At 48.1% G+C, this 23,712-nt stretch overlaps 1 protein-coding gene across 6 annotated transcripts in view; it reads left to right on the top strand.

Annotated features, from left to right (window-relative positions):
* MEGF11 (multiple EGF like domains 11) overlaps window positions 1–23,712 on the top strand; it is a 410,516-nt gene that overhangs the window by 343,600 nt on the left and 43,204 nt on the right. For all 6 annotated transcript variants that reach the window (XM_029575259.1, XM_029575262.1, XM_029575263.1 and 3 more), the window contains 5 exons: window positions 8,350–8,475; window positions 10,590–10,718; window positions 14,015–14,143; window positions 19,379–19,507; window positions 21,891–22,124. In XM_029575259.1, the coding sequence (XP_029431119.1) occupies window positions 8,350–8,475; window positions 10,590–10,718; window positions 14,015–14,143; window positions 19,379–19,507; window positions 21,891–22,124 (747 nt within the window). The remainder of the gene's footprint in view (window positions 1–8,349; window positions 8,476–10,589; window positions 10,719–14,014; window positions 14,144–19,378; window positions 19,508–21,890; window positions 22,125–23,712) is intronic.

Here is a 23,712-nt window from a genome sequence, read left to right as displayed (position 1 = left end):
TGCTCTCACATTGGGCTGGGCCGGGAGCTTCGGAGGTCCTGCTTTCCAGCGCATTAACAATTGCACCCGCTTTTTATGCAGAATCATTAAACATAGATTAGATGGAGTTCCTGGACGTTCCTGATCCCCCAAGTCACCTAATTAATGTATTACACAGATCTTTCCATTCATTTTAAGTGCAGAAGTTAATACGCTCTTTTCTACAGTGGAAGAGCACTAATTACTGTCTAAAGAAATGACTGCTTTACCGTCCTTTGACTAGTAAAATATTTCAGTTTCACATTGAATTATTGATCTGTCAAGTGATATTGATGCACTAATTAAAATCAATGACTGATGAGATAACTCTACTTTATTTTCCACAAGTCAAGCTAATTTTTTTCAAATGGATTTATGTTAAAAGTTTTTCCCTGTGATGTATAATGAGAGAAATCCTGTGATAAATTATTTGAAGAGCTCAGCCCTTCGAATCTTCCTGACCAAGGGCAGCAAGATTCAGCTAATACCCCAGCCCTCTCTTCTGTGCAAGTTACTATTACTATTTCATCATAACCCCATGCAGGCATGACACTGATACATGTAAAGCATGAATACAGCACGGACAGCTGAAGAGCAGATCTTCATCAGAGCTCTATGCAGGTATCACACTGATACATGTAACGTATGAATACAGCACGGACAGCTGAAGAGCAGATCATTATCAAAGCCCCATGCAGGCATCACTCTGATACAGGTAACGCATGAATACAGCATGGACATCTGAAGAGCAGATCTTCATCAGAGCCCCATGCAGGCGTCACACTGATGCATGTAAAGCATGAATACAGCACAGACAGCTGAAGAGCAGGTCTTCATCAGAGCCCCATGCAAGCATCGAACTGATACATGTAAAGCATGAATACAGCACGGACAGCTGAAGAGCACATCTGCATTGGAGCCCTGTGCAGACATCCTTGATACATGAAAGAATGAATACAGCACAGAGTGAAAGCTGTGAAAGAGAATTTTTAAGAAGGTTGTGGCTGTAACAAAATATGCAGCCCTTTTATTTCAAGAAGGTATAAGATCATTATTGTACAATTATGTGTTAAAAATTCATTTTGAGAGAAAATGGAAACTATGAGAAAACTACAGAGTCCAAAAAATAGGCCAGATATGATTATTAGAGGAATGCACTAGTGCTGTTGCTTTAAAATCATGGAATCCATTCACAAAGCTTTTCCCACGCTGCCCAGTTTTTCATGGTGACCTCCGACTAAGCCTCTTATAAGGCTTTTTTTTCCCTAAATGCATGTTGTCCATGGAAGGGAGGGATGACAGAGCAGGTCTTCAAGAGGGACACAACCCTCACTGCCTGTCCAACCCAAACCAATGACATCAGAGTGACCGCAGGGGCTGCAAACGGAAAAGCCTCTGCCCCTCCATTCATTGAGTTCTGTCAGCCCCTCTTATCCTTTGATTTTGCTGGCTGTTTCCATGTCAGCGAATAACAAGTGAGAGCTAAAAAGGTCTCGCGGTGCTTCCTTGATATAGAGAGAGATAAGTGGCTGTAGAAATGTATAACCTGCATGCAGAACATGTATGGAAGTGGAAAAGAGAACTTTCCAAAATGACGGAACTTACTAAACTCAAACTCAATACAAGGAAACGCAGACACCAGGAGTGGAGGGCAGACTTCATCATTCTGGGGAAATGTCCTTAGTAACAAGGAACGGGTGCCCATGGCTTGCTTGGCAGTGTCAAAGCTGTAATGAATGTTTTCCAGGTGATTATCTCTAGGAAGTGTGTGAGAGAGGGTAAACACACTCGCATGATAATCCAAACCAGAAATCAAGTTCACATTTCACCCAACTGTCTCTGCAGCTCAAATGAAAGCAAAACTGAAAATCCAATTTCAGCTCAGACTGACATTCTGTGTCATCCTCAGCACAGAGCTGTGTCTCATTGCCTTGCCTAGGTTGGGGAAGTTGGAAGTGAAAAAAACGAGTGCGTGCTGGCATTAAAGTGAAGGAAGGAAGGCAGCTGGCAGGAGAAAGTTAACAATGCAAGAAGAATGAGAAAGGATTGAATAAAATGGAGAAGCTGGCTTGAGAGAGATGGAACAAGATCAGGTGTCCTGAGCAAGGGTGCAGATTGATCTGTCACATAACACCCAGCGTAGACCCTGTTCTTCAGAACCAGGACCCGCCTGCAGCCTGAGTATGCTTTGTAATAGTACAGCTCTGGAAATGTTCACATTTTACCTGTGCATAGAGGCAGCACCTTAGCTCAGCCTGTGACCCTGTTTTAAAGTTGTTCATGCAATGCTGGATTATTTGTGGATTGCTGCTGTGTGCAGCAAGTACTATTTATTCATTGACATTTATCAACTGCTTTACTGTTTGCAAAATGTCCAAAGTGGATTAAGTTTACGAATGAATGTTTTTCAGATTACATAATAGTGAACTGTTTCAACCCAACAGAGCGAGCCATGTCCTCTGGCCAAAGACAGAGGCTGCACTGTACGTCCCCTTGGCTCCGCAGTCCCAGAGCTTCTGAGCAGTGATCTTGGTGTCAGGGAGGCAGGACGGAGGCGGCCTGAGGCCTCTTCCCCAGACGAGAACAGGCTAAATGCAAAGATTTTACCCTTTTGTTGCAGGGACCTGTGCAAACGATGGAAAATGAAAGTGTTGAGCTGCCAGGGCAAATCACTGTCACCACAATCCACCAGGAGACTGTCAAGGTTTTTATCAGGCTGGGGACAAATCAAGCAAAAGCTTGAGCCATTTTTTTTTTTGCAATCTGTCAGCCTTTCCATACTGAGAATCAAAAACTGGAAGGAACATTACAAACTAATTTGCTCCCCCTATCTGCTTGCATCACATTTTCTCTAAGAGAGGAGGACAGAGCTCGAACACTGGCAATTCAAAGGATGGGGCAAGCAGAATCACTGCCTGTGGTGTCAGATGGATGGACTGATATACAAGGAAACCCATTACCGAACCTTATGTTTGCAACACGTGAAGCAATGGTCTGGAAAGCAGTTTCTACCAAATCTTCTTCGCAGACGTGTGAAGGAGGCAGAAGGTGCAGATCCTTCTGGGTTACTCGCCCTTGAAAGTGAGTAACGTGAAAGCTGCGTGGCATTTAATAGTATTCATGGCAAAGGACACTGGAAGTGTGAAGGCAATATTAGCAAACTGCAAAACAATCATCCTTGCTAATCTGAAGAAAGCAGGGGACGGAAAGTTGCCTTGCATGGTCAGGATCCACTGCAAAGGGTTTGCAAAGAGCTCTTTGCAGCCTGCTTCCTGATTATTCCCAGAAATATTCACAAACTGCTGTGTGTTCTGGGTCCAGATTCAATGGAAGACAAACGTATAAGTAGAAATAAGGCAAATGGGAATGTGAGAGAGAATATAGGCAAGGGGCAGGTCCTGCAGGAGAGAAAGCAGTCATGTGCGGGGAGATGCAGTGTCCAGTGAATATCTTTCAGAAAACGCCCTCAAATGATTTGCTGTTGAGCTTACAGAACAAACAGTGCTGCAGCTGGGGTGAAGTCAGTCCGCTGGTTCCTCTGCATCTATGTGATCAATGTTTCCAGTGTCCTCCAACGCGTGCAGCAGAAGGAGGATCTCCCATAAGGTGGGTCAGTGATCCATGGGCCATGCCCGACTGCTGGTTGCAGAACCGTTTCTACATTACACTTCCATTTTCACACAGACACCAGGGCCAGATCAGGCTTAGCAAAATCCAGTTTTCAGATAATTACACTGAGAAAGCTCTCCAGGTCTCATGGTCAGGGGAAAGGAAGTTTGCACGTTTGGTGAGATTTAATGTTTTTATACTTTGCCCTTCTTGGGAGAAGGAGGAGTGAGGATAGAAAGTCCGAGGTGAAAGTGAGGGGTGCTTGGAGAGAGAGCATGCAGAAACATGTAATGCATATTCGCCAAAGAAAATCTGAAGAAATACATTAAAACTTTTCTTCAGCAAGAGAGAGCGAAGGGGTATTTGGCAAGTAATGTAAAGGTGACTTGACCTGCGGCTGAGTGTTGTCTTTTTCCATTTGGGTTGTTCTGGAGAATGGGAAGAGGAAGGAGCAGAGCCTTTGGGGATACATCAGAGCAACCAGGTGAGACATGCAGCCGTGTGGTCTGATTTCAGGGTGAGACATGCAGCCGTGTGGTCTGATTTCTGGGTGAGACATGCAGCGGTGTGGTCTGATTTCAGGGTGAGACATGCAACTGGTTGGTCTGATTTCAGGGTGAGACATGCAGCGGTGTGGTCTGATTTCAGGGTGGGATATGCAACTGGGTGGTCTGATTTCAGGGTGAGACATGCAGCGGTGTGGTCTGATTTCAGGGTGGGATATGCAACTGGGTGGTCTGATTTCAGGGTGAGACATGCAGTCGTGTGGTCTGATTTCAGGGTGAGACATGCAGCGGTGTGGTCTGATTTCAGGGTGGGATATGCAACTGGGTGGTCTGATTTCAGGGTGAGACATGCAGCGGGGTGGTCTGATTTCAGGGTGGGATATGCAACTGGGTGGTCTGATTTCAGGGTGAGACATGCAGCCATGTGGTCTGATTTCAGGGTGAGACATGCAACTGGGTGGTCTGATTTCAGGGTGAGACATGCAGCAGTGTGGTCTGATTTCAGGGTGGGATATGCAACTGGGTGGTCTGATTTCAGGGTGAGACATGCAGTCGTGTAGTCTGATTTCAGGGTAAGACATGCAGCCGTGTGGTCTGATTTTAGGGTGGGATATGCAGTGATGTGGTCTTATTTCTGGGTGAGATGCAGCGGTGTGGTCTGATTTCAGGGTGAGACATGCAGCCGTGTGGTCTGATTTCAGGGTGGGACATGCAGTGGTGTGGTCTGATTTCAGGGTGGGACATAAAACTGGGTGGTCTGATTTCAGGGTGAGATATGCAGCTGTGTGGTCTGATTTCAGGTGAGATGTAGCTGGGATTGGGTAGAACAGTTGATTTTTTTTTCTTTTGACCTGGCAGTTTCTTCCTGCTCCAGCTGAGTTGGAACCAGGGCTGGGATTCATTACAGCTTCTCAGGGATTTTTTATTTATTTATCTTACACTTTTATACTGACTCTCCTGGAAGATGCTCTTACTGTTACGGTCCAGGATATTCTTTTTTTTTTTTTTTTATCTGTTTATACACTTTACAAACATAATTATCAAGTAACATTACTTGAGCGAAAATACAGGTGGTACAGTTATATTTTTTTTCACATACTTGACCATATGTCATCTGACACACCTGTCTTACAAAAAAGATCCAAGATTACACAACCTAAAGAAAGCTCTTAAAGGAACCCAAGGAAATAAAGCTATAGGACAGCTTAACTTTCAGAGATCTAAATTCCATTTTGAGCGCACTTCATTCAGGGCCTGGTGAAGAACGAAACTGCGGTCTATCCCTGCTAACCAAAAAATCCGTTAGCTGAGATGGCTGAAAAAATATGATACTCCTCTGTGTTTTATTGGGCATTTGCATGGAAATTTTAATCTGAAAACCATTCCTAACTGGACCATTTTTGGTTTAAGCAATAGAAATTGTTGCCTACGTTTTTGGGACTGTGCCTAGACAAATGTGGAAACATTTGACTTCTACAATTCAGAAACATCTCTGATTGATTTAAGAAACATTTTTTAAACACCCGGTCTTTATCAGACTCTAAGAAGAAAATCTCGCCAGCGTACTGTCAGAACTGCAGAAATATCAATATTCGATGTTTCCACTGCTGTAATTCCTGCAGGCCATTATTATTATTTCCCCTAGTGTCTTTCCTCATTGCTGGGAGATAGTAAATCTCGAATATAATTGCTAATGTTGACTCAGATATTTTCAGCACTTCCATTAAATACCTCCGCCACAGCTCAGATGGTGAGGTCATTGGCAACTTGGGAAAATTGGATGCAACGGAGATTTTTAAACCTTGAAACATTTTCCATATTCTCCATTTTGAACTTTAAAGTCTGGTTCTCTTTAATTAGGGCCCTGTTGTAAATCAGTAACGTTCCCCAATTCCAATTTTACAGTTTCCAGCTCTTTTCTCGTTTGACCAGCTTCTTCTTCTGTTTTATCCACTCTGACTTTTATTTCTTTCACAGACTTCAACAGCGAGCCGACTGCTGCGTCTCCATATTTTTATTTATATCATGAATTGCTTCCCTTATGTTTTCCAAGGAGAAAGTTGGTGGTCTTGCCAGGGTTTTAAATTGTAGGGAAGACATCTCAGTCAAACTCTCTCCAGGCCCGGCCGCTCTCATGGAGGTTTCGCCGGCACGCGGCGCGTTAACTTGCTGCGGCGCGGGAATCTCCTGCAGGTCTGCGTGACTCGGGTGGAGTTCCAGCTGATTGTTTTCTTCCAGCAACCCCGGTCCCCCTCGCTCCTGCTGAAGCCTCACGGCTGGGTTTGCTGGTGGCCATCTCTCCCCCCCCCCCCCAGGGGAAAGTGATGTCATTAGCTCAAGAGCCGGAGGTAGGGTCCTCTCCCCCCCCCCCCCCCCCCCCCCCGCTCAGCGAACTCTCAGCCCCGTTCTCCGTCCTACGACAGACACGAGCGTCCATCGGGCCCACAGTTGGAGGAACCGATACGGTCGCCGGGGCCAGGCACTCCTTGGCCCTCCTTTTGCGGGCAGAATGAGGCGTTCTGGTAAGAAGAAATGTTTCCGAGGAAAGAGGAACGCTCGAGCCCGTCACGCTGCCGGCGCCATCTTGGCCACGGTACAGGATAATCAACAAGTGCATGAACGAACATCACAATCACAAACTCATCTGAGTTAAAGCCTTCTCTTAAAACCTTCCTAGAAAGTCTCCCCATAAAATAAACAAGTTATTAGGTTTCATGTTACCCATTACTCTTCTCCTATTAACACAGCAAGCGAGAGTCCTGCACCCAAATTATTTCAAATCCACAGTGAAAAGCCAAGCCTAACCCTAGCTATAGAGTGCCCCGAAGTCTCATTGGAGATGCCACTTCTTCTGCCACAGGTGGAAAGTGTCCCCTGTCCTTACTCCCGTCCTAGGCCGGGGGCCACGCACTCGGCTTCTGCTGGAGTCCTGCCGAAACTTGGGCCATAAGCACGGCCCCCTGGGCAATAGCCATGACTCCTTCCCCACAACCCAGGACTTGAACCAGGGACTTCCTGTGTGTGGTGAATTTTTAAAAATGTTATCACAGTCATTGATAGGGGGGATTAATTTTTGTTGCTTATTTCAGAGACTGTGGGCTGTAGGATTTCCATCTCATTGGAGGAATTTTAACAAAGCTAACAGCTGCTTATGTCTGAGCTCTGAGGAAAGGAAAGCTCGTCAACCCAGAAAGGTACTGGCCCCGTGCAGCAGCGCTAGGATTATTATCCAGACTGCTGATTCTGATCAGTGCCAGCATTCAAGAACAGGCGCTATCTATCTGACAGGGCTTTTTCCTTTCCTGCTATTATGATGCCTGGTATTAAGCTGTCTTTTGAGAAAATTAAAATAGTTCCTTTTTTGCATCTCTTGTGCAATAGATGAAATGTGTAGAAATATAGAGAGCTGTTTAACAAGAATGGATACGATTCAGTTTCTCCTGCGTCAGATGGTAGCAATGCTGCTCATCCTCCACAATGCAGCAGTAAACTTTGGTTATTGCTTTGGGTGTTCTTTACGTCATGTCGTTGCTCTCCTGGGAGCTGCCATATTGGCACCAGTGGCATCATCTATCCTTGGTTGAAGTGGCAAATTGTGGTTTACATGAGCAGATTTCACAATGGCCTCAGAGAAGCCTGGAGTGGTTAGGTGTGTGCACATTTATTTTCTTGTGAGCAGCAATTTTTTTTTTTAAACCAACAATTTTTGAGCGCCAGTATTAGCGTTGCATTTCTGTATGCAGCAGAAAGAAAAACGTGTGTGAGCGACCATGTAAAACCTGTGAGCAATGCTCTGAAATGCGTGAGGGGACTATGCTGTGGGTGTGATACCTTTTATGGGACCAACACAAGAATCATCCAAGGATTAGGTGTCATTCTTATCACGTTATTACTGTTCCCAGGCACACGATGTCAGTGCCGTCAGCACTTTATAACAAAGCAGAAATGCTGCTAAGGGCGGCGAGGCACGGCTGCTGTTAAATGTACCTGTGTTTATCTAGATTTTGGATTGACAAAGTATAAATCATGTGTAGTTTGTTTCAGAAAGCACCATAATGCATCTTTCCAAGCTATTGCAAAGTAATGTGAAGTGTCGCAGACGCCACCTCTCGTGGATGCCTTGTCAGCATCCTGAAGCAGAGTTTTAGGTTCTGTTCAGTTTCTAGCCGAGCTTCATGGTCCTTGCTTCTGTGCAGTGTCTATCCTCTCTCCACAGTGTGTGCCAGCGGCTGGTTTGGGAGGAACTGTGCTGACATCTGTACCTGTACCAATGGGACCTGCGACCCCATCGACGGCTCTTGCCAGTGCTTCCCGGGTTGGAGCGGGAAAGACTGCTCTGAGTGTGAGTGAACCCTTATCTCGGCAGCCTCAGTCTGAGTGGAGGCCTCCTTCCTGCGGCTGCTTGTTCTAGCTAAGGTGGAGTGGCAGTGACGCTTTAAGAAGCTGCGACCCCAGATCGTGGCCGTACGTGTCCAAACTATGTGAGAGTAAAAGAGAGCCACACTGGAGGCCACGTGTGGTGGTTCTCAGGTGAGAAGGAGAGAGAGCAAGGATTAAAGGAGGAGGCCTTGATGAGTCAGAGGGGGAAGGCTGTGAGGGTACTGTTGGGACCCTCATGGAGGTGAAAAATTCTTGCGGGGGGGGAGTGTGAGTGACTGAAGATCTGAAACAAGAGGTCCACTTCTCAGATGGCATTAGGGCTTCAGGTCATGGGGGGCCCTGTTTCCTGATAAGGAAGAGGAGGGGAGTCACTGGCAGGATGGCTGCCTGATGAGGACCAGATAGGGCGGCGTACAGATGCTGTGCATGATAACTCCTTGATGCAGGAGGAAGAGACTACACTGATGAAACGGAGAAATGCATGTGTCTAATTCTTGATATTTCATTCTTTCTCTATTTTTTTTTTTACTGTGGGCAGTGCCTCATTTAAGCCTCCAGAGCCCCTGAGCGTGTGCTTAGTCTGTACAGGAGCTTTAATCCTATCATTGGGCAGGACTGAAGGGTTGCATGGCCGCAGCAGGGAGCAATAGTGCCTTCCCTTCTATATTGTACAAGAAAAGCCCATGGTCTTGGAAAGTAAGAGGCCATGAACTGATGTGAAAATACCCCCTGGTGGCTTCTGGTGGGCTGGGGACTCAGAGGGCCCTTGTGGTGCATGAGATGCAGGGGGGCAGATTCGCTCTGCAGTGCAGCTTGGGGATTAGTGAGCAAAGCTAACTCTTGCGGGCAGGTTTTCATTTTTATAAGGACCGGAGCCTAGGAGGGGGAGCAGCCGTTGGGTTGGGATTGATTTCCTTTCAGCCTCACTGATTTACTCTTCCCCTCTGCTTCAGATAAACTTGTGTCCCTGTTCAGAATAAGGAGAATAAAAGAGAGTCCCTGGGGCAGAATGGGAAAGGTGGCCCTGGAGTCCTAATCCACTGCTCCTGCTGCCAGATCAAAGAGTAAAGACGTCACACAGACGTGCACACAAACAGTTAAATCCCCTTCCTCAGCTGAGCTCTGCTCTGTGCGCCTGAGAAACCCAATCGGGTAAACTAAGGCAGAGAAGGGGAGCGTTTCCCACAAAACAGGCTGGTTGAAAGCGTGCACCTGCCTCTTCTATAGGGAGGGGGTGATGGGGGTAAAAGAGTGCACGTGAATTCCCATCTGCCCATTGTACAGAGGGGGTGGCTATCAGGGTAAAAGAGTGCAGGTGCATTTCCGCCTGTGCCTCGTACGGGAGGGGGCGATCGGGGTAAAAGAGTGCAGGTGCATTTCCGCCTGTGCCTCGTACGGGAGGGGGCGATCGGGGTAAAAGAATGCAGGTGCATTTCCGCCTGCGCCTCGTACGGGAGGGGGCGATCGGGGTAAAGAGTACAGGTGCATTTCCGCCTGAGCCTCGTACGGGAGGGGGCGATCGGGGTAAAAGTGTGCAGGTGCATTTCCGCCTGATCCTCGTACGGGAGGGGGCGATCGGGGTAAAAGTGTGCAGGTGCATTTCCGCCTGAGCCTCGTACGGGAGGGGGCAATCGGGGTAAAAGTGTGCAGGTGCATTTCCGCCTGAGCCTCGTACGGGAGGGGGCGATCGGGGTAAAAGAGTGCAGGTGCATTTCCGCCTGAGCCTCGTACGGGAGGGGGCGATCGGGGTAAAAGTGTGCAGGTGCATTTCCGCCTGAGCCTTGTACGGGAGGGGGCGATCGGGGTAAATGTGCGGCTGTTTGTCAGTGTGTTGTGAAAGTGCGAGCGCAGGTAGGGGAGTAATTCTGGCCCCGGGGAAGAGCGCAGGCAGATCTCCTTCCCCAGGAGCTGCGAGCGAGGAGCGGCCCCTGCAGTCCGCGCTCTGCCTCACACCCTGCCTGATGCCTCCCCGGACCTCTGCCGGCCTCCAGGGGTCAGCGGCGGCTGCGCTTTCCTGTCTGCTCCCTCAGAGAATGCGCACGACTGCAGCGAAGCATTAATTCTTTTTCTCTTTAGCTTGTGCTTCCGGATTCTGGGGCCCCGACTGCACCGAGACCTGCAGCTGTCAGAACGGCGCGCCCTGCAGTGCCCACGACGGCGAGTGCAGCTGCACCCCCGGCTGGACCGGACTCCACTGCATGCAGCGTAAGAGCACCCTGCACGAGGCTGCCCCCTCCTGGCTGAACACTGGGACAGAACGCCCAACCTTCTAAAGAGTCTCCCTTCTCCGCCCCCACCCCCATGCACTTCTTTTCGGCAAGATGCCAGCTTCTCCCCTCCCCTCCCCTCTTCTGTGCACCCTTGAAAAGTGGAACGTCTGACCTCCCACCAAGGATGTCTCTCCACTGTCCACACAAACAGGCCGATACAGAGCAGTGCGCTCGGCCTAGTGCACCGTTTACCACGCGATTGGCCGCACGTTTCCGACCCGCGTCTGTTACCCCTTATACTGTAAGGGATAATAGCGCATCGAAAACACGCGGCCAACCCCCCCCCAAACACTAATAGCGCTCATCACATGCAAATGCCCGGGATTCTGAAAGGGCAGACGTTAAATTCTAAGCAACCCGGAAAGTGTACAGAAAAGCAGAACTATCCCAGCAATATTAAGTCAGAGGAACCAAAAATTAAAAAACATTTTTTTTAAATCTGCCCTCTGGTCAGCGGGTTAGAAAAGCAGACGCTCAATCTTACCAGTGTCCATTTTCCTAACTCATGGGTTCGGAAAGCAATGCCGGTAAAATAGAGCATCGATTGTCAGGACCCGCTGACAGCCACCTCTTTGCCAATAAGGAGGCACTAGGGAAGTGCTATTGTCCCTAGCGCCTCCTTATTAGCGCACCACCTTATTTAAATAGAGAATCGCGCACCCAGGAGAGAGGGGGCGCTCAAACGGAGTGCCGGCTCTCCCGCATATTTTACTGTATCAGCCTGTTTGGGAGGGGCATGGAGAGACTCGTGCACACACAACTTCCACATGTCTGTTCCTATTGAACTAGGGCTAAACATGTATTGTCATGAAAGTTCTTATTTCAAAAGAGCCACAACAGGTTGTTTTAACAGGCCTGTTGAGGTGCTTAAAGGTGTAATATAAGAACATAAGATCTGCCATACTGCGACAGACCAAGGGTCCAACAGTGGCCAATCCAGGCCACAAGAACCTGGCAAGTACCCAAACATTAAATAGCTCTCAAGCTACTATTGCTTATTAATTAATACCAGTTTATGGATTTTTCCTCTAGGAACTTATCCAAACTTTTTTTAAACCCAGCTACATTAACTGCTACAACCGCATCCTCTGGCAATGAATTCCAGAGCTTAATTGTGTGTTGATTGAAAAAGAATACTCAATTAGTCTTAAATGTGCTACTTGCTAACTTCCCCCTAGTCCTTCTATTATCTGAAAGAGTAAATAACCGATTCACATTTACCCGTTCTAGACCTCTCATGATCTTAAAGACCTCTATCATATCCTCCCTCAGCCGTCTCTTCTCCAAGCTGAACAGCCCTAACCTTTTTAGCCTTTCCTCATAGAAGAACTGTTCCATCCCCTTTATCATTTTGGTCACTGTGTTCCCACAGCGTGCAGGAGAGTAATTACTCTGTCTTTTGCTATAATAAAATTGAGAAATCTGACTAAAAGTTATCTTTAAGGAAAGCATAAGAGTGGAGGAGCTAGAATTGACTCCCTGATAGGAATTTAAAGCACCAGTGAATTGCATAGCACAGGTGCATTGGAGAACATTTACAGCAGGGATATTGTGAAGAAGGATTTCTCGGACCTCCCCTAATTGTGATATCAGAAGCGGGCTACGCCAGTGTTACCAGCACCAAGACAACCTGGTGTTCACATCTCTATTCTGTTAAAGTGCCAATTCCTCTCCCCTTGCCTTTACAAGAAGAAAGGCTCAGTCAGAGGTGATGTTCTGCGCATGCCTCTGGTTCTTTGCAAACAAAATGAAGCAGATGTTAGGCAAGACTTCCCTTGGGTAAATCCATGTTGACTGTGTCCCATTAAACCATGTCTTTCTATATGCTCTTCGATTTTGATCTTGAGAATAGTTTCCACTATTTTTCCTGGCACTGAAGTCAGGTTCACTGGTCTATATTTTCCTGGATAACCCCGGGAGCTCTTTTTAAATATTGGGGTTACAATGGCCACCCTCCAGTCTTCAGGTACAATGGATGATTTTAATGATAGGTTACAAATTTTAACTAATAGATCAGAAATTTCATTTTTTAGTTCCTTCAGTACCCTAGGATGCATTCCATCCAGTCCAGGTGATTGCTACTCTTTAGTTTGTCAATCTGGCTTACTACATCTCCCAGGTTCACAGTGATTTCGTTCAGTTTGTATGACTCATCACCCCTGAAAACCATCTCCGGAAATGGTATCTCCCCAACATCCTCATTAGTAAACACGGAAGCAAAGAATTCATTTAGTCTTTCTGCAATGGCCTTATCTTCCCTAAGAGTCCTTTTAACCCCTCGGTTATCACATATCTCTTTCACACACTCCCTCTTCCATACACACTCTCATGTTTGCCTACTTGCACTGTGCCACACACACACACACACACACACTCTCTCTCTCTCACTCTCACACACATGTAGGGCCTTTATTTTATTTTCCCCAAGAATTTATCAGTGTTTATTATAGCCAACAGAAGCAGGAGAAAATAATTGAGGTAAAAAAGAGTCTTTTTTTTCAAACTGATTTTCTACAGTTTAGTTGATTACAATAAATACTGATAAAGTCCCTGGAAAAATAAAAGCTGAAAATGAAAGTCCCTACACACACGCTATTCACTCTCTCCATCCCTGCAGCAGCCTCCTCCTTGGAGGCCGATGGGTTGCCTCCGCTTTCTTCCAGCTGCGATGGCCAACACTCGCCCAGTTCCTTCTTCCGGCCACACGGCAAACAATCTCGCTGTTTTCCAACCTCTGTGGGCCCGTGACTCCCTCTTCCACAGCCCAAACGGGCTGTCAGTGCCCCTGTTCCTCCTTCCGCTCGTATTCCTTCCCTCTTCCTTCTTCCTGAGCCTCACACAGCCACAGGCGGTTTCAGCAGCAGCACCCCCCAAGGTTTTTCAGTGTTTGCCCAGAGACCAGGCAATTCCTGTGGCATTCAGGACTCTCCAGGTCAAATCCTACTGCAAACTGAATCCACTGGCTACTCCCTCCTTCCTCACATCCTCTAGATATAAAAGCTTCCTTCCTGGAGCCCTGCAGTCTCATCTCTCAATCAGCACTTGAATAACTGCTTTTTTTTTCCTTGGGCTTTTAAAAGCTATTGCAACCCACTAAGAGTCCACGTTTCATTTATCAGGTGTTGCTTATATACAGGTTACTTGTTATAGCCTATATCGTATTGTTTATTCATGTAATTATTTTCTAATTAACCCCAAAATCATTGCCTTCTATGTTGTTAATGTTGCCAGGTTGTCCAGCCGCGTTTTATGGGAAAGACTGTGCAAGTGTCTGCCACTGTCAGAATGGAGCAGACTGCGACCACGTGAGTGGGCAGTGCACCTGCAGGACAGGCTTCACTGGCAAGCACTGCGAGCAGAGTAAGTAGCGCCGGAAGCAGGGAAAAAAGGGCAACATTTTATTGTATTTCTATTCATTCTGCTTTTCAGATTACATTCAGGAACTGTAGGGATTTCCCTGGCCCCCAAGCTTGTAGATTAGGCAATAGAGGAAGAAGTGAACTGGCCAAGGTGACAAGGAGCAGCAGCAAGACTTGAAGTGAGGTTTCTGAGGTTTACAGCCCACTGCTGCCACTGAAAGCAAAGACCAGGGCTGCCCGTGTAGGACAGCAGCAGGACTTTCTCAGTCTTTCATCCTGTCACTGCTGTACGCAAACTGCTAACAGCAGTGGGGAGCTAGGACTGGTCCACTCCCCCTTCCCCCACTCCATTCTCTCAAAGGCAAAGTGAGTGGAATCGGAGCCGAGGGCCACTTTGTTAAGTGACCGATGAGTCTTGGTAGCTGGATTCAGGCACAGGCAACTGCTTAGGGCACCAGAAGGCGAATGTTCAGTAGGGCCAGATAACTTGTCCCGTATGTTCAGCTGGATAAACGTCCTGCTGAATATACTCGCTGAAAGTTATCAATCTAACCAATAGCCGTATAACTTTAAACATAACCGGATATTCTTTTGTATATCGGTGGTTATTTATAAAGTTATTCGGTTATGGTTAGCCGTATAACTTTAGACATATAGTCAAAAAAGAATATATCCGGTTATGTTAGGTAGCATTAAAAGAAGACCCTCCAATCGCGGCCTAATCTGACTGCCAGGGAGGAGGGAGAGGAGGAGGCAGAGCAGCTGCAGAGATGGGAGTGCAGCTTGTGGTGTCCCTGCAGTCACTGCCACTGATCTGACTGCCAGGGAGGAGGGAGAGGAGGAGGCAGAGCAGCTGCAGAGATGGGAGTGCAGCTTGTGGTGTCCCTGCAGTCACTGCCACTGATCTGACTGCCAGGGAGGAGGGAGAGGAGGAGGCAGAGCAGCTGCAGAGATGGGAGTGCAGCTTGTGGTGTCCCTGCAGTCACTGCCACTGATCTGACTGCCAGGGAGGAGGGAGAGGAGGAGGCAGAGCAGCTGCAGAGATGGGAGTGCAGCTTGTGGTGTCCCCACACTGCCCGCCTGCAGTCACTGCCACTGATCTGACTGCCAGGGAGGAGGGAGAGGAGGAGGCAGAGCAGCTGCAGAGATGGGAGTGCAGCTTGTGGTGTCCCCACACTGCCCGCCTGCAGTCACTGCCACTGATCTGACTGCCAGGGAGGAGGGAGAGGAGGAGGCAGAGCAGCTGCAGAGATGGGAGTGCAGCTTGTTGTGTCCCCACACTGCCCGCCTGCAGTCACTGCCACTGATCTGCCAGGGAGGAGGGAGAGGAGGAGGCAGAGCAGCTGCAGAGATGGGAGTGCAGCTTGTGGTGTCCCCACACTGCCCGCCTGCAGTCACTGCCACTGATCTGCCAGGGAGGAGGGAGAGGAGGAGGCAGAGCAGCTGCAGAGATGGGAGTGCAGCTTGTGGTGTCCCTGCAGTCACTGCCACTGATCTGACTGCCGGGGAGGAGGGAGAGGAGGGGGAAAGCCAGCCTCTGGTGTGGCTGTTATCAGAGGGGTGTCGTGTATTCTGGGGACGCATCGTCACCACTCCGGGGGTAAAGGAGACCCTTCCATTCTTGGTATTGGGAACATGCTAGAAGCTTTTTGGGAGCCTCTTTACCAGCTCTGTCCCACTTTGTTGCTGAATAATTTCCAAAACCCGTTCTGGATTTGTTAGATAAATTACTGTGGTTGCCTAATACGTCTCAGCTGATGCGTTTTAATTGGACTAACAATACATTTCTTGGCTTGCTTGTGAGAGCTAAAACCTGATATTACCAGATACTACAAAGTAGTGTGGTCGCTATAAGTGAACCATGAAAGGCCTACAGTCCGTACTCCTGAAAACAAATATTCCTGCTCCACTGGTACTGACAAGCACCTAATGCAAAGCAGAAATGAGTAAGGAGCAAGTTTCTAACAGGAACTCAGGGAGGAGAGAATGCCACAGAGACCCCTGCAGTGCACAGGACCCCTAATCACCCACATGGGAAAGGCCTTCAGCACAAGGGGATCCTCCTCTAACCTTGTGCACCTTAGTCAGTGCAGGAAATGTGAGGATGCAGCTGCATTGACATCTGAGGGAATTCTGCATTCGCCCATAGAACTGGGAACAGGGCCAGGAAGCAGCAGCTGCAGTGGCAGGGGAGGCCCGTGCCGTCTGGAAGAGAGGAAGGAATAGCATTGGTGGCAGCTGGAACTGAGAAAGGGGCAGTGGCAGGCTGGTCCAGCCTTGGCTCAGAAAAGATGAGCCTTGGCCTGTGTGGCCTACACAAAGGAGGAAGCAGTGGGGGCCCATTAGAGTCTGAATGAGCAAGGTAGACAGTGAGCTTGGGAGACGATGAGAGAGCTAAAGCTGGGGATAGACAGAGAAAGCTAGGAGACCTTGCTGTGGTGAGGGGGGGGGGGAGGGAGCTTTCTCTGTGTCTGCCACCTCTCCCCCCCCACCAGGGTAGGGCAGAGAGACAACTAATGAGGGGGAAAGAGATGGGAGAGGAGTCAGTCCTGGGGAGGGGGTGTAGGAAGTTAGCAAATTGAGGGATGAGGAGAAATCAATCATAAGGGAGGGGAGAGAGCTGGGAGGGTCATTGTGGCAGGGAGAGGGGAGAGGAATCCGAAAGGGCCAGGTCTTATGAGAAAATTCAGCTCAAAGCATTAGAAAGTCTGCATCTTTGAGAAACTTTTTTTCTGTTTGCATTATAAATTAATTGTTACTCGTGAGCATCTTGTGTAATTAAAAAATTAAGGTTGCATAATTTTAAAATATTGTGCACGGAATTTTTCTTTTTTGCGTGGAATTCCCTCAGAAGTATTTGGCAGGATGGGCCAGAGTCAATTCACACACACTCACACTCTCACACACTCACACTCTCACACACATACTCACACACTCACACACACACTCACACTCTCACACACATACTCACACACTCAGGCTGAGAGCTGGGGGGGCAGGGAGCAGTTTACAGAACCAGACCCCTGCATCAGTGACCTTAGGATCAAGACAATCCAAGGAAAATGTAAAACAATCCAGGAATGCAAGAGCTTTAAAGTTAAAATGATGGGACTCAATTAAGACCTGGGTTTCTTTTCACATTAGGAGCCATAAGCCACCTTCTGATCACCCATCAAACGCTCCTTCCCTTCCACCCTATCACTAGATGCCGTTTATGATTCATTTATCACAGCCACACTGCTTTATATTCCCTGCTAATGTGATCTGGAGAAAGTTTGAGTTCGTGAAATGTAGTCATGAAATGTATTAAGTTAGAGCAATAAAAAGGACTCGTCTGATACGTATTTTTGGGTTTATATTTGTTAACCTTTCTTTCTCAGATTTTCTTGTGCCAGTAATTGTGGGACTCTGTTTCTCAGCTGCATATGTAATCGCTCTGTCCCATTGAGAACACAGCAAATCTAATCTAAGCAGAGACCTCTCTGCTGAGCACTCATTGCTTGCTCAGTGTTCATAAAACCTAATTGTGAATTTATGAGCCCCTAATTCAGTAAAAAGCTATTGAAACATGATTTGATTCTGATAAAGTCTGGGACTCAGATATTGCTAATTAATAGACAATACATTGTACCTGAAATGTAGTAAAGCCATATTTGTTTTCATGAATAAATTGTTAATCCATATACGGTTATAGTTTAATTTAAAATTCAGAGCTGGCAAAGTGCCTTATAGACAGTGCTGGGAATTGTAATCAATCAAAACAAGTACAACACAGGCAGCAACAGTGCAAGCTTTACACACACATACACAGCCCCATCACGGAAGAGGTACAATAAAGGCAGCAGCAATGCAAGCTTCCTTTACTCGCACGAGCACACACACACACACACACACACACAGTGCCCCACCGCTGAAGAGGTACAGAACAGACATCAGTAGTGCAAGCTTCTATTACACGCATATGCGCGCACACATACACTGCAGCACCGCAGAAGAGGTCCGCACAGACAGCAGCAGAGTCAGCTTCCCTGACACACACAATGTCAGTGGCAGAGCTTGGCTTACAACTAACGCACAGGGACAGTGACTTATCCTTTTTTGGCCCAATAGTTTCCTCCTCCTCTTTTGGGATTCTCGCTCCCTTGTATCCCTGTGTTTACAGATAAACAGACTCTGTACTCAGGTTAGAAGCATTTATTGCTATGCAAAATAAGACAGAGTATCGGGAAGGAGGAACAAATGACCTGACAGTCACTGTCCAAGCTCCTTCAGTTTTCTGCCTGCAAATGAATTGCTTATATGGAAAATTTCTTTGTTTACCAGTTTCCTGTTATCTCAGCATATCATGACAGATGAATCTGTTTCTTTTCATCTTAGCCTAGCCTTTTATTGTTGCCCCCAACATTAGTATCTTTTCCTATTCCCACAAGTTATCTCCCTTCTGTGTGAGTTTGTCTCTCCTGGTGCCTGTGGTTTTGATGATTCTCTTTTGTGATGCATCCCTTTTCTCTGTTTGTCAAATCTCCCCGCAGGCAATGTTTCTTTTTATGATATGGCTCATGAGCCACCACAGCTGCAGTTCTGTGCATTCACATTATGTCTGCTAGAGCTGTCTCTCACTCTGCAGATAAACCCTTGGAACCAGCCTCTCTCAATTTATGGTGCCATGAGCCCTCATTCACAGCCACTCTGGGTTTTTGTTCATTTTTGTTTTTTAACACTGCTTCTTTCCTATAGCTTAAGCCATTGCAGCAACAGCTGTTTCCGCCTGGAGCCCAGTACACATGCACCAGTGGTTATGCTGAGGCAGTGACAGAGCAGGAGTGTAGCTGGGTTCAAAAAAGGTTTGGATAAGTTCTTGGAGGAGAAGTCCATTAAATGCTATTAATCAAGTTTTCTTAGGGAATAGCCACTGCTATTAATTGCATCAGTAGCATGGGATCTTCTTAGTGTTTGGGTACTTGCCAGGTACTTGAAACCTGGATTGGCCTCTGTTGGAAACAGGATGCTGGGCTTGATGGACCCTTGGTCTGACCCAGCATGGCAATTTCTTATGTTCGAAGCTGCAAATTCTTGATTCCTCATATTTGGCTGCAAGCATTATTTTAAACCAAGCCCATAAAGATGTAAGGCTTCAGGCTGCAATGAAAATCCACTGAGCTCTTCATCCCCTCAACCCAAATCCATTCTGAAGGAAGGCAGAGCTTTGGGCTCATCAGATCTTCTTCTCTTTCAGAGTGCTCTCCAGGCACCTTTGGATACGGCTGCAAACAGTTCTGCGAGTGCCTGAACAATGCCACCTGCGACCATGTGACGGGAACCTGCTACTGCACACCTGGCTTCAAAGGAATCAGGTGTGATCAAGGTACAGCAGAACGGAGGGCATCATCTGGACTTGTAGGCTAAGAGCAGGCACCAGTGCAACCTGATCGCTCCTCTGCTGCAGGGCACAGCTGTTTGCCACTTTCTGACTGTTTAAACCTTTTAGTGATAGACATTGGAAGGGCCTCAAAGCTGCACCATCCAGAACTTTCTCCTGCAGACTGTCTGCAGGTTAGAGCCGTGCGGTGCACTGTGAGAGTACAGGTCTCCACGCGGCTCAGACCCACAGAGAGCCATGCAGGAAGGTCACAGGGTAGAGGAAAAGGGGAGGGCGACTGACTGGATGCAAGGTCCAAGGTTGCAGGCTGGGGGGGGAGGGGTGGGGGGGGTCTGAGACTGGAGGTCCAAGGCTGGAGGCCAGCTGAGGGGTCTGATGGTGGGGAGGTGAGGGGGTCCTGGCTGGCTGGGGGAGGAAGTTGGGGGGGGGGGGGAGTTGATGCTCACTGGCTGGGGGGGAGGGTGGATTGGGGGTAGACTGATTTGCTTGGCCCTCTCCCCCCCCCCCCCCCCCCCCCCTCACATACAAAAATGTGTTGCCCTGCTTTTAATGATTCTTTGTGAAGACGCACACAATTCTTCCTTCTAATGGGATTATTTGTAGGTTGTGGTACCTTTTACTGGACCACCCCTTGGCTGGGACTGCTTGGCTTGTACTGGAGAGGGGTCTCCTATCTCGTGCTTTTCTGCTTGATTCTTCCTTCTCCTAAACTGTCCTTTCTGGTTTTGCTGGCTGGGGGAACCAGCCTCAATGCATGGCTGACATCGTTCAACAGCGCTGACACAGACCCAGCTCACAGCTCGCTACAGCACAGGAGTTCCCACGCATGCACACTGCCTCCCGAGACCCTCAGCCTTTCCTCTTCTGAGCTACCGCACGAACGTGTCCCAGACTCTCTCCTAAAATTTAGGCCATTTCATAGCCTGACTCAGCCTCGTTACATCAAAAACTGTTTTCCACTCCCTTGGCAGATCCTCAACAGAACTTTTCAGTTCTAAAAATAAATTAAGACTGTAAGGCCCTGCAGCACCTCTGGGCAGTGGTTGTCCCATTACTGCTATCGCTGCCGGGATCTAGGTCACAGTGCCACCAACTCCTGTAGTGGTAGTAGAACAGCACCGTAGCCTGGAAAATGGACGCCCTGCAAAAGTGGCTCTCGGGTAAGCACCCGAAGTCATGGCACCTCTTCTGGGAGGGAGGTGTCAGCCACTCTCAGCCTCCAGTCAGTAAATCCCCAGTGCATTTGGAATGGGCTCCGCTTGTGGGCTGGCTGGGCTTCCTTAGTCTTCTGCCGTGAGCGGCATGGGCTCCACTCTCAGCCGCCGGATATCGCCACTGCCAGTGGCGTCAAGTCGGCACCTCCCTCCTGGCTGTCACCCGGAGTGGACCGCTCCCTCGCTCCCCCCCCCCCCCCACCCCCCCTCAGTTTGCCACTGCACTGGTGCAGGTTAGATTGTCTGCTTCCGTATTTGCTCTGCAATGCAACCCTCAGCTGGGGACTTCCCATACATTAGGGCTGATTCATGCCTGTTTGTGAATGATGAAAGGAAGTGTGCTTTCCTGTAAACAGGGATCGTAGATGGCAGGACGAATCAGCCATACTTAATACTATCCATCTCCCTGGAGAGTTGGCTGCCTCGCTAAAGCTTAAGCTCTAGACGAGACTGAAGGGCTCACGAGGCAGTGTGTGAAAGGGACCTCTTGCACATGCTCGGTTGAGCTATCAGACCTGGTTCCATGATGCCACCTACGCATTATGGCTGATTCATCCTGCTGTCCATGGAGAACCCTGTTTGACAGGTAAGCAAACTTGTTTTCTCCTCTCTCCTTCGAGCCGTTGGTATCCATCCTTTTCTCTCACAGATGGCACACAGGGATCCTTTCAGTCTTAAGGTTCCAAAAAATATAACAGATGGGTTAAAATCCTTCTACTTATTCCTGTCTTTCAGGCGGGAAGGATAATCAGGAAACTTCCTCCCAAAAGAAATCCACATATACTCGAACCTCACAAATCTCTGAGATCCCTCTTATTAACCACATGGGCCAGCAAATCAATCTGTGTGCCTCTGCAGAGCAAAGGTATTGAGGATATACTGAGGGAGAAGAGGGGGCTATGCAAGAGAGCTCTTCCTTCAGGCAGCTGAACAAAGTACCACACTGACTCTGGGGGTCATCTGCTAGCATGACAGCCACTTCCAGTAAGGATGCTGTGCCAGCTGGCGAGATGGTCCATTCCCCTGCCCCACACTGCTTACTTCTAGCCACCGGGCCAGATTCTGTAGTGGAAATCCCACCTGCCATGAGGGAGCATTGCATTATTGCTGGGGTCCTGATTGAGTTTCTGTTGTGCTGTGATTTCCTTTGGCAGCGGCCTTTCTGATGGAAGGGTTAAACCCCTACACTAAGATCAGCCCAGCTCTGGTGTCGGAGAGGCATTCTGTGGGGGCCGTCATCGGCATCATGGTCCTGCTCCTCCTCATCGTGGTGCTGCTGGCGCTCTTTGCCTGGTACCGCCGAAGGCAGAAGGAGAAGGGACACGACATGCCCAACGTGTCCTACACGCCCGCCATGAGAATCACCAGCACCGATTACTCCCTCTCCGGTAAGGCTCCTCCCTTACGTATACTCGCATGACTGCAGCCAAACCTGGCGTCTGTGAAGTAAATAAAATTCTGCACTCAGAGAAGGGAGGAAGGCAAGGGCAGTGCTGGACGGTGTGTGCACCTCTGTAAGCTAAGCAGCTGCTCCGGCTGTAGGCGCTTTCTCTAATGTTTCCCATGTAGCCTTCCTGCCTCCACCTGGTGAAGAAGGACCAATAACGCTGCAAAGCTGCCTCCCGCCTGTTTGCTGATCTTTGTTTATTAGGAAGTTATTTAAAATGGAAACCCCGCGTTTCAGACCTCTCTCCCTTGGCTGATGAGGAAGACGCAGTGAGTGCTGATGCAGACCTGGCAGCGCCGGGCACGTAGCAAAGACACTGGCAAGCAGAGCTGAGCTGGGCTGACCAGCGGTGAGCTTCTCACGGATAAATCCAGAAGAAGCGGCTCATTAAGCTCACCCCTTTACAGGCAGGAGCGCGTGCACACACACACAGACACAAACACACACACACAGACACACAGAGACACACACACACACACACAGACAAGACACACACACACAGACACCTACACACACAGACAGACACCTACACACAGACACACACACCCCGCGGGTTGTGAGGGGAAAGCTTCCCTGCTCGTCTTCCCACCTTTTGCGTGGCACAGGGACCGTGGAGCTGGCGAGCGGGTGAATGTGAACTTAACACTTTTTCCTGGAGCCTGGCAGTGACTAAAAGTCCTTCTCATCTGTAAATCAGTCACTGGCAACATGAAATAAGGAAAAGATGTCCAAAGGTAACCATCTAAGTAAGACGTATCCGGCTAACTTACAAGGGATATTCAGCAGTACGACTGATGCTCTGGGTATCCCTATAAACATCGCTAGTTAGCCAGAATTACTCCAGCTAACTTTACAGCTGCTCCAGAGCAGATCTGACTTATCCGCTTAACTTAACTGGATTAGTTTAAATATCACTACTAATCCGGCTAAATTAACCAGATTAATAACTTGTCCCGGAAACGCCCATTTCCCACCCACCACTAATCCGGCTAAGTGTGCTGAATTATCTTCCTCTTTAAACATAACCCGATAGTCTTTTAATATTGCCAGTTGTGTAGAAAGTTATCTGGATAACTTCTGATTAAACCAGCTACATTCAAAAGAGTGGTGAAGTGATAGGCATAAAACAAATAAATAAATAAACGGTGGTCTCCTCCCGCTCAGTCTTCTCCCTAAAACCCCTTCTATCTATTTTTTTAAAAAAATAAACAGGTCAGGACCGATGCTGCTCTCAGCCCTTCCCCCACCCCCTGTTCCCTGGTCTGGTCTAAGTTTTTAAAATTTGAAATCTCCAGGTTCCCCACCTCCCACCAGTACCTTAATTTTAGATTAATTTTCCGCCCGGGTCGTGGTAGTGGTCTAATGCAATCTGGGCCCAGCACTTCTGCCATGGCTAAGCTGCTCTCAGGCAGGTCTAGAATTAATCTGAGAATTAATCTGGCTATCTCCGAATATCAGAGTCAGCCAGAGAAGTTATTCAGCAACTCAACCCTGCTCCCAAGCCCCCAGCATGCCCCTTGCTTATTCAG

This window comes from Rhinatrema bivittatum, chromosome 13, assembly GCF_901001135.1.
Source record: "Rhinatrema bivittatum chromosome 13, aRhiBiv1.1, whole genome shotgun sequence".
Lineage (NCBI taxonomy): Eukaryota > Metazoa > Chordata > Amphibia > Gymnophiona > Rhinatrematidae > Rhinatrema > Rhinatrema bivittatum.
Note: the sequence above shows the minus strand (reverse complement) of the source record. Positions and strands in the feature narration are given on the sequence as shown.